Below are 12111 nucleotides of genomic sequence, written 5' to 3' on the forward strand. Positions count from 1 at the left end.
AAAATTAGAAAACCATACCATGAAATGAATGAATAAATAATAGATATGGGAGAGATGGAGACAGAGATTGGAAAACAAAACAAAGAAGAGTGACTGACAATCAATGAGGAATGGAAAATTAGATTTTTAAAAAAGAGAAAACATAGTCCTTCTCCATTGTTACAGTATTACCCTTGGTATAAAAAAATCTGATTCAGATTGTTGTCCAAGGGGAAAGGACAGTCTCTCCCAATCTTATCTCTTTTTTTCAACCGACTGTTCAATCAGATCAGTCAGGCGCAGGTACAGACTCTGACAGTAGAGGGGATACATCAAGAAATCTCTGAATATCACCAAAGTCATTATTAACGAGCTTTCGATTGTCTGCGACTGCAACGTATTCCTAGTTCACCGGAAGTGGTGACACCGCTCGTTCAGTATCACGTTCGTACATTGATGAAAACAGTTTTGATCTAAGTCAACGTACCTGTGCAAGGCCACAGCATATACCAGCGTGATAGCGAGCGGGCCGTACGCTGATGCTCAGCCGGAGAATCAGGCGTAGCATCACGCTACGAACCAGTGGGCGACTGTGGGTGCAACATTTGCACTCTTGCGCAAAAAGCCGAAAAAACACAGTTGTTTGGAAATAGAACATCAATTACCTATCGGATTTGTAGTGTCTGAAAATAGGACACACTAAATGTAATGGAAAAGCTGGTAACAAACAGTAATTTGCAGTTTACCAGCCCTGCTGAATCAACGAAACTTGTATGTTGATTCGGCTTCATTCATTTTTGCTAAGCTTGGATGATGTCATCGTGTACAAACTAGCGCTCGTTCGAGCACTATGACACCAAACGACAAAACCCTCAAATACGAGTCACAGATATGGGCAGTGAACGAGAAGGCTCGTCATAGATTACTCCACGCATGCGCAGCGCTCCCAAAATTCCTTAATCTCGTACGTTCAAATGGCTCATCACAGAAAATGAAAGGTCTCTAATGTCTATTTAAAACGTACCTTGACAAAATTATTGAGATGTCCAAGTTTCTTTCCTTTAGTGAGGCCACTGTTTCTGGTCAGGCTTGTAAGAATCTCCTGTACATTATCCCTTGGAGCTGGAAAAAAAGAAGAAAATATATTAAATCATTAAACCTATCAACATCCCAAGAGCAAACTGCAGTCCAATCTCTTCTATTTGGCTCCATCGGCATTGGTGCCGGCCCAAAGTGAATGGGTGGATGTGAGAGCAATGTAGTGGGACACAAATGACTCTTTTCATAAATCTTGCAAAATAGTTTAAGCAACTGAAATCATTCAATATAATTAGCAGAAAGTAAACTTGTTTATTAAAGAAATTATGCATTTGTCAATGTATAAAGTCTTTTATTGGGACAAAGGGCTTGACCGAATCAAAAGGGCATTGAAGGCCTTGGGTATGGACTATGGATACCCTTTTAATTGGTCCATATGCTCTTCTCATTGGTCATATAGATTTATCATGTCCTTTATTCTTTCTTTATTTGTAATGTAATATAAAAATGCCGCCACAGAAAATTGGTCATAACCTACAATCACCTACGAATATCTAAATCTATGGCCTGGGATACAGGGTGAGGGGTCTATTATTGTAGAAAAGATATATGTATTTCTCTGGGTTTTGGATGATTACAAATCATTGGTTCTGTCAATTTTTATGTTCAGTGTACCTACAAGCAAAAAATGAAATGAAAGAAAACAGAAACTAAGTTAGAACATGAATACCACTATTCTTTTGTTTGGATGAGTGATGATTTAGAGATGATATATAGAAAATATGTGAACACTACTTATGATGGAGTTTTAAAAAACAGGAAAATTACAAACTTTTTAAAAAGTGAGGGATAGTGGAGGGGTTCTTCATATAAGAAAGGGAAAATATGCAAATTTGAGCATGCCATGGTTCCCTTGGCTGTCTCTGAACTCGCATCATTTTAACTTGAAAAGACACAATAGCACATAACACAATAATGGGGTTCTTTTATGGATATAAAAAAGTTATTGCCTGAAAATAAATCATTTTATTGACAAGCTTTCTTGGAAAATGTCTACACTGTACATGTAGAATAGCAATTTTTAAATTTTTTACTGAGCAACATACAGAAAGCAATGTAAATGTAGATTTTAATTAAAGCAATCAAGAAAATATTCAAATGCCAGCAGGCAGCAATATCAGTTCATCAAGCTTCAACATTTGGAAGAACATATTTAACAGTATGTTGTATCTCCCAAATTAGTATTTTCTAATCACAATCCATGTCTTTCTTTCAATCCACCCTATTTTTAGAATTTCCTTTTCTAGGATACTTCCTTTCACTTTCTTTGTTTTCAATACAGTCATTAAATTCAAAATAAGTAGGGATAGGTAGTAAAATAGGGACATATAGTAAAGGGCCTATATTACCTTTTCATGTCACTGCAGAAAGAAAAAGGTAATTTTACTAATTCCCACTACACATTTTCACATGTTCCCTGTATGGCGGGTCTCTCTACTGTATTTACATTGGAAGAGCCCCCCCCAAAAAAAAAAAAAAAAAAAAATCTTGCATTTCTTTTTTGTAACTGGAAATCAGTACGGAAACATACATGTATTTTCAAAATGTAAATAAAATTATACGAGCCGAATACATGCTTACATGTACCGTATATAAATTATAAAACAAACAAGGCAAAGTTCTAAAATCCATAAAAGGCAACCGACTCGAGTCAAGACGAGTGTGTAAAAATTTCAACAGAAAATTCTACATAACGTAAATAAGGAAGTCATAATGAGGTCATCGGCTCATCATCCTGCACCCTGTACATCCCACACATAAACTTGACCCTTCAAGCAGCGAGAGAGCTGAAATAAGTCTGACGTAGAATAGATAATCCTCCTTGAAATAATACCTTGGAGTGCTTCTCCTCTCTCCTGCCAACGTAAACAAGCATGCAGGGAGTCTAAACACATCATTGTTGATTTGTTTCATGGATATCAGCACAGATCTTCTTCTTAGGGAAATTTGTAGTTCAGGAAGAGAGCATGGGGGATTTCTTGTATCCAAACTCATTCTTTACCTGACTACACACACACATATGTACAGTGTACATCCTTGAAGGAAAAGTCCACCCCAACAAAAAGTAGATTTGAATAAAAAGAGAAAAATCCAACAAGCATAACGCTGAAAATTTCATCAAAATCGGATGTAAAATAAGAAAAGTTATGACACTTTAAAGTTTCGCTTGATTTCAAAAAATAGTCATATGCACATCCTGACTGGTATGCAAATGAGCATACTATGACGTCATCCACTCAGTATTCCTTTTGTATTTTATTGTATGAAATATTCTCATTTTCTCCTCATTGTCAAGTGATGTAATGGTTAATTCCTCCCTGAACATGTGGAATTAGCATTGTTCAATACAAATAATATGGTTCAGTCAAGTCCTTATTGTCAAATCTATAAAAAATGAAATATTGTATAATTCAAATAATAAAAACAAAAGAAATAGTGAGTGATAGACATCATCGACTGACTCAACTAGTTGTGCATATCATTGTTTTGTAAAAAATAAGCGAAATTTTAAAATGTCATAACTTTCTTATTTTAAATCAGATTTTGTTGAAATTTTCAGCACAATGCTAGTTTGATTTTTCTCTTTTTATTCAAGTCAGCATTTTTCTGGGGTGGACTTGACCTTTAACCAATTGTACATAAACCTCTTTTAGTAAAACATAGACTGGTCATCTTACTAGGTGCATAATAATATATTTACTTAATTCATATTTCTCAGCATTCCGTGCTTGTATTTGAAAGATGTTTATTTTCATGATTGACAGAGAAATTATTTAACTAAAAAATGAATAAATAAATCAATATCTAAAAAAAAATTTAAAAATGAATTACCTAATGATAAATCAAATAAAGCGATGAATTAGGACCTAAAGTGAATCCATGCACAAATGTTTTTATTCATAAACAAAAGAATGAACAATAAAGAATAACTAGTTAACAAATTTATTTGATTCCAATATTAAAAGTTAAAAACAATGAGACTCAATAGACAGTAAGTGTCCAATGTCCATGTACTTGACAAAAGACAATCCAACTACAAAATACATGAACAGTTCTATCATAGTTATACTAGTACAAAAAAGAAGTAACATTTCCCTCCAGTTGCCCATTAAAGTTTATGTCCTGATAATTTGTCCATGACTTCAAAGAATTTCTGGGTGAGAGGTAGGAGCAAGTGTTATGGCACTTTCTAAAATGTTCAATATCTCCTTTATTCAGGAAGCAATATTCCAGTGAATTTCTTAGGAAAGAGGACTCCATTATGCCATAAAATGACAGAAGCTGTTGGAAACCAGGAGCATGTTTCCTCCATAATTTTCAGAGACACCATAAATAGATGTCACATGACCGAAGAATCACCTGGTTGGTAAATAAAGGGCAAGTTTTATAAGCTGATTCCGTGGGCTGACACTCAGACAGAGCGCAATAAAAACGTGTCTATGATACCCCCAAAAAACACCTAATTTTGAAAATTGTGATCAGGATATGTTTGATAGCATAAAAGAATTAAATGAAAAAATCCATGATTAATTCTTTGATTAATATCTTTCTGATATCATGTGAAACTTGAAAAAAAATTACTTCCATTCAAATTTTCATATTCTGTTTTTGCTTATTTCTTGTTCACTTTCTTCTGCTCATACATGTATGTGTGTGTGTGGGGGGGGGGGGGACTTAATTGATATTTTAGGACTCCATTGACATTACATTGCAGTATGCTCATTCACTGCCTGTATAGATCTGTAAGTAGTTTATAAAGTATTTCCTGTTTATATTCCAAATTTCCATTGCCATGCAAGAATAATCACGACCCATGCTCTAACATAATGAATGGAATTATTATTCATTTATTTTTAATAGAACAGGGCTGTCCTGCTTGACCTCATACTCTCAAACAACAAGGCCACGACCATGTAGCTTTTGAAGCCTTCTGTACACACATATCAAGAAGCATGTACATGTATGTATGCCTGGAAATTGAGTTTGAAAACTCTTGCTGAAATGCCACCCCTCCCTGGAGTTGAGACAGTGCATGTACATCGTATGTGGGCAAGCCAGGATCCCATAACTTCACTGGAGTAATAATAACAACTGTAAAATTAAATTATCATTACAAAAGTGGAATATTGTCTTGTCCCTTTTAAAAATAACACAGGACGCATCATGTGCAATCTACCTAATACACTTATTCTGAGGCATATGCGGATGAAAAAAAAAGTTACCGAGTATTGGAATTACAGATAATTCAATGTGTTGTTGCATACTTGAAATTTGCTTTAAACATTTAATATAAAAAATAGGATGAAATCAGACAGGGTCTTTGCTTCAACCTTCAAACAATTCTGCTATTAGGCCTAACCAAGAAATTGCATTTCAATATCATGTACTATATCAGTTCATGATATAGTTTTGTCAGGGATTGATACACATTTCATTACAGTATCCTAGTTATACAATCACATTGCTGTTTTGCAATTAAAATGCCCCATTTCCACTCCTTAGGGATCAATCGAACAGGCAGTTACATGTATACAATCACACACTTCAATTAACAACTATATTTGCTCAGTTTGAGTGACTAAAATATATCCTTTTACAGATAAATAATGTGAACGTTTTCTGAAAAACAATACCCGTACTATACATATCTTACTACTGATAATGATTATCATTCAAATAGATGTAGGCCCTCCATGTAGTTCCTTCATGAAAAAAAAGAACCCTACATTTGGTATACAATAATGTACAGTTTGACATTTCAGTATATGAGTGGGTTGTCTTCTGGGATTCTTCACTGATAAATAACAAATTCATCATTCACCAATTTGACATTTACACAATGAATACATTCTGAAATCAAGTTCAGGTTCAAGCATTAACATTTCCCCTAAACTTTTCCAAAAGTTTCACAATATTGTATTTTCTGATTTGTGTGAACTCAATTTTTAATATATCCAACTTGGTGGGTGATTCTAAACCCCTAGGAGACAAACAAATTCACCCATGACTTTGACACCATGGATGAAAATTAGTCTGCGGGCACAGACCTTCATTGGAACTTTGATCAACAAGTGTGCCTCCACGCAAAGACTAGCACATACAAAACTTGCTGTTCCAATACAGTAGCGAGAGAGCCTTCAGTACATGTACACAAGGCATGAGTGGGCTGCACATTCAGACCCTTATTTCGAGTGATGGGTTTGCCCAGCAGACTAGATGAAAATGCATGTACATGTACACTTTTCAACTACCTTTCCAGCATTCATATCAATTTTCTTTCTATCTAATTTTCTGACAAAATTTCTGTGAATGTGCATAACATTTTTTTTTCTTTTCAATTTCATAAAGACTCAAAGTCAAACTGGATTCAACTTGACAGATTCAGCTTAAACTGGCTTTATACAAAACTATATAAATCCATGAAAAATATTCAAAACCAAGTTTGGTGAAAGGTTTTATGAACTTCTAAGTTCTTCATAAACAATCAAATCTTACAAATGAGTAGTAATTTCATGACTGTCAAGTGTCAAATATTGGTTAAATCCAGAGCTGCCAACCTGAAAAAGAACATTTCAGTATTTTTAAAGCTGAAAATCTGTATTTTGATGATGACATCAGTATTTTCAATAGAATACCATAAGACAACACATAAAACGGAAACTTTAGAAATCAGTATTTTGCATGAAACCATCAGTATTCTTATTTTTCAGTACTGAATACTGAAAATCCGTACTACTTGGCAGCTCTGTCTGATCCTTTAACATTTAAAATAGCAGCCATCATCTCTCTCAGGGCCTTGACAACACAATACATTCTGCAATTTCAATCCCATTCCATAGAAACAGAGTGGTTCCATACCAAAAAGAAATATACTCTTTCATGGAACAGATTTTTAAAATTCATGTTTTACTTTCAATTACATTTGACCCCCTCCCCCCAAAAAAAATAAAATGTCATAAAATGGATAAAAAATTAATTCTTCTAATAATCTCAAGTACCAAACAAAAGGCCATTACCATTGTCATGTTCAAATTTTTTAGGCATTTTAATAGGGACACTACAATGCTGTGATACAGTAATGCAAATTGCACAATAGATAACTCCAAGGGTACAGCACATTTGTGTGACATGATCTTTTCTTTATTTACGTGAGGTTTATACTTTATAGTATCCTTGAATAGAATTAAGTAAAATGTGATTGATTAAAAAAAAGAACTTTTTGTGGGTTGAATTCTTCTTATTTCATTACAAAAAGAACGATGAAAGTAATCTTATCTTGCTCAGGGACAGAATCCATGATTAAAGAGAAATTCCAGTAGTTGCAGTAAACACTGATTTCATGAGAAAGTCTGTAAAACAAGGCTTACTTGTCAGTATATCATCAAGGATCTAGATCTGGTACAGTCACATAAACTGAACTTTGTGAAATCTTGAAATCTACGCTGAAAAATGTTCACACCAAAGATCCCCAACGCAGATAAGCGCACGTGGGACAGTGTATAATTATTGCTCTGAATGTCGGGCCCCGATGCTCTACCCGAATCCTGTGCTTATTTGCTGATTTCTCAGCAATTACACAATTCCTTCCAGAATCCTTTGGCACAATCGTTTTATTTATACAAACAGACACTTTGGTGGTCGTTTCATTGGATTCTGTACGAACTCATTTTGATATCGTTACCAAAACTAGCATTTACCTTTAACACGATAAACAGAATGACCACTCGCCTATGGAGCACATGAAATAATTAGTTTGTTTACTCTCGTTCATTAATGTAAAGGGATGTAACAAGTGCAGGTTGTGTGTCCTGACTTTGATGGTTTTAACTTTTAAGGATGTTCCTTGGTTGCGTTTGTGCGCATCCCAATCGGGGGGGGGGGGGGGGCACTCGACCAAAAAAATGGTGGGGGTGTGCAGCGGGCGAGACAAAAAACAGGGGCCTTGGAGCGGGCTTATTGTAAAAAGGAGGGTCCTAGGAACGGGCTTTGGAACTACAAAATGTTTGTGAAAACGGGGGTCCTTGGAACGGATCGCCAGCGTGTGAGTGCGTATGCATCCCTATGGAACAGGCATGCGTGTATGATGCAGCTAGCCACTGGGTGCGCTCGTGCAGAGGCGATGGTCGGACAGTGCTCTGCAGCCGCTTTACACCAAAATTGCAGCTCATTGTAGCAGATCAATGCAACCGGAACGACGTAACAAAAAATATGCGAAGCCTTGGAGCGGATTTCTTTCTTCTTTTTTTCTCAATAAGAAGAAAATGCTATGCTTTGGAGCGGCTTTCTTTGTTCTTTTTCTCAATAAGACAAAAATGCTATGCCTTGGAACAGAATTTTGAGTGTAAATATGGGGGTCCCCTCTGTGGCACTATGCATTATATACCGAGTGCCCCCCCCCCCCCGGGCAATCGCTAACCTTTGTGTTACGGGACCCAGGTGAGTAATCAGCTTACAGGTATCAGCTGATTTTTTCCAAGCATCTGCACTCTATCAGCAAACTTGATGTGTTATTTTACAAAACTGTTAGCTGAAAATATTATCGCATGTGGACCATTTATTAAATGCCCCCACCTTTATAATAGGATGGTTCAGAAAATACCAGAAATATTCTAAGAGTTTGGGAAAATATTCCACTGATTCTTGGAATATTTTCCCAAACTCTTAGAATATTTCTGGTATTTTCTGAGCCATCTAATATAATATAAATATTTATGCTGTTTGGCCTGCGACCGATCACATGTATGTTTTGAAATTGGCCATGAATAATACATGTGAGAAATTTGATACTGGCCCAAAATCACAAATTTTTAGGATAACCGGAGGATGGACACGGAATGAAATAACCTGGGTGAAGAGTAAGAAATTCAGCTATTTCTCATTTTCCTTTCTCATATTTTTTTTCTTTACTTTTTACAATAAACCACTTTTTGATTCCATCTTTGTCACTCGGAATATCTGATCGAGTTCACCATCCCGAAGTTCGGGTAGGTAGCGTAGTGTAGTGGTAGTGAAGTGGAGTGGAGCCTGCATGAACTTCGCCAGAGGTAACAATAAACATGCAGGCAGGCAGGCGACCCGTTCCAAAAATCCAAGGACCCCCGTTTTCACCACTTGTTCACTGCAACCATCCTGCCTGTGGGGAATCTACAGGTACATAGACTATGTCTATGGTATGCCAATGCTGTACATACCACACACTTTAAAAAAATCATTAAAATATCACTTTTGAGTTTTGTGACCAAAATCGCTAATTTCCATACAGTTGCAATTTATTTTTCATTAATAACTTGGGAATAACTTTTGTATTCATCAGAGCACTCAAAAACTTGAATTTTGGGCATATTTTTGTGAATGCCCTCTATTGGTGCAGGGGGTGTAAAGTAATATGGCAAGAAAATATTCATTTTTCAATCTCTATTTTTAATTAAGAAAAAATAGATTAAAGAATTAAATTTACATAAGACTTAAGAGCCAAGTTATGATGAATAGCTGTAATGGAAACTGATAGAGTAAGAATATCGAGCATTTGTCCCATAGAAAAGGAGAAAATAAGCCAAACATTGCCACCCTTATTTTGACACACATGGAGTCTGATGACTTTGATGTAAGAACAAGGACAGGTTATATCAATCATAACCTTGTTGTTTATTGAACGAGTGGTTTTCACAAACATTTGTTGTTCCGAAGCCGTCCGAGGACCTTCTTTTTACAATAAATCCGCTCCAAGGCCCCCATTTTTTGTCTCGCCAGCGGCACATACCTACTAACATGACTACTTTTGGGGTCAAGTACTCCCAAGGCCCACCCCCCCCCCCCCCGGGGTCCCCCTAATAATGCCATGTTCATGGTTTTGCAATCCAGCTGCGCTTAGCCAGGAGGCGTTCTGGGGTAAAAATCATAGTACTATTCGTACCTTTTACCCCCTAACGCCAGGCACTTGCAGGTATAGGGCCGCACGTCGGAAAGGAAAATGCAACTATACAAATGCACCAAACAGCGCCTTATAATTTGAATCTGACGTTAACACTTCTGTACATGGGTATAAATATCGGTTAGGAAAGTTTGGTATGTTTGGTAATGAAAGGGAACAAAAATCGCAGAAATGGGATGAAGAAATAAAAGTAGAAGAGAGTTTCCTACTCACATTTGTTGTCTTCGCCATCTTGGATCCATTGTTAATGCAACCTAGTTACGTGACGCTTATAGAGGGCGGCAAAATCAAGTGCTAAAATGTCCCGCTTCAACCACTGAACCAGGGGGGTGTTTCATCAATATTGTCGCGCGACAACTATCAGCGCTGACAGTTGTCGCGTGACAATATTGATGAAACACCCCCCTGGTTCAGTGGTTGAAGCGGGACATTTTAGCACTTGATTTTGCCGCCCTCTATAAGCGTCACGTAACTAGGTTGCATTAACAATGGATCCAAGATGGCGAAGACAACAAATGTGAGTAGGAAACTCTCTTCTACTTTTATTTCTTCATCCCATTTCTGCGATTTTTGTTCCCTTTCATTACCAAACATACCAAACTTTCCTAACCGATATTTATACCCATGTACAGAAGTGTTAACGTCAGATTCAAATTATTTTTATAAGGCGCTGTTTGGTGCATTTGTATAGTTGCATTTTCCTTTCCGACGTGCGGCCCTATACCTGCAAGTGCCTGGCGTTAGGGGGTAAAAGGTACGAATAGTACTATGATTTTTACCCCAGAACGCCTCCTGGCTAGCTGCGCTGGAGCTCGGAGCCGAGCGCTGCAGTGCCACGGAATCAGCGTGCACGAAACCCAACATAGAGAAACCAACGAGAACAACGCCGGTCTTCATGCCGGTATCTCGCTGAGGAAAATGAGTGAATGAGATTTCGCGTCCTTACCTTTGCTTAAATCCAGTGGTACATCAGTATCTCCACTATCATGGCGGCCTGGAATGAAAGAGAACAAAGGTAGAACACTTCTTAACTCATTAATCCAACATTCAGCACGACAAAGACTCTTTAATCAATGAAATTCAGCTTACCTTTTGATCGTCTCAGGCTTCTTCCTCTGTACATGGTGGCCGCCATGATGACCAGACAAAAAACGCATGCGCAGTTTGCATAATTGACAAAAACCGGTTAAAAATCTGCGGATGAGGGAAAACAAATAAAAGGTGAATGAACTAAAGGAAACGCCCATGGTATGGATGCAATAAAATCAGCTGATTTAATATCCGGTTTATCCAGACTCACCCTACATAATAACAAATATTCATGAACTCTTGGTTTCCACTTCTGCATTAGTGTCAATTCAAAAACTAAAAAAAAAATAATAATAATAAAAATAAACCGAAAATGAAAACACAGGTATCCCTCACGGGGCCCTACATAACCAATTTTGTTATGAAGGCTATGGTCTGATGCTATGAAATACTAAAAGTATATTCCTTATCTTCATTTTGTTTTCAATTATTTTCTCATTTAGTTGCTCGCTTGTTTATGTCTTGATCATATATTCATAAATGTTTTATTAAAGGACAAGTCCACCTTAACAAAAAGTTGATTTGAATAAAAAAAATACAAGCATGACACTGAAAATTTCAAATTTCATCATAATCGAATGTAAAATAAGAAAGTTATGACATTTTAAAGTTTCGCCTATCTTCACAAAACAGTTATATGCACATGTAAATGAGGAGAATGATGACGTCATCCACTCACTATTTCTTTTGTATTTTATTATATGAAATATGAAATATTCAAATTTTCTCCTCATTGTCAATGGAAACAACGATTAATTCCTCCCTGAACATGTGGAATTAGCATTGTTTTATATGGTCCAGTCAAGTTGGTCCTTATTGTCAAATATGTAAAAAAAAATGAAATATCGTATAATTCAAACAATAAAAAACAAAAGAAATAGTGAGTGAGTGGACATCACTGACTGACTGACCAATTTGCATGTAAAGGAGTTGTGCATATCACTTTTTTGTGAAAAATAAGCAAAACTTAAAAATGCCATAACTTTTTTATTTTACATCCGATTTCTGATGAA

General features: G+C 36.4%; 1 protein-coding gene across 2 annotated transcripts in view; it reads right to left on the bottom strand.

Moving 5' to 3' along the window:
- LOC121424390 (rapamycin-insensitive companion of mTOR-like) overlaps positions 1–11203 on the bottom strand; it is an 82924-nt gene extending 71721 nt beyond the window's left edge. For both annotated transcript variants that reach the window (XM_041620059.1, XM_041620058.1), the window contains exons 1-3: positions 11099–11203; positions 10956–11003; positions 1004–1101 (exon numbers count right to left, since the gene is read on the bottom strand). In XM_041620059.1, the coding sequence (XP_041475993.1) occupies positions 1004–1101; positions 10956–11003; positions 11099–11144 (192 nt within the window). In that variant the 5' untranslated portion in view covers positions 11145–11203. The remainder of the gene's footprint in view (positions 1–1003; positions 1102–10955; positions 11004–11098) is intronic.
- Positions 11204–12111: the final 908 nt, after the last annotated feature.

The sequence above is a fragment of the Lytechinus variegatus genome, chromosome 11 (assembly GCF_018143015.1).
Source record: "Lytechinus variegatus isolate NC3 chromosome 11, Lvar_3.0, whole genome shotgun sequence".
NCBI classification, from domain to species: Eukaryota; Metazoa; Echinodermata; class Echinoidea; order Temnopleuroida; family Toxopneustidae; genus Lytechinus; species Lytechinus variegatus.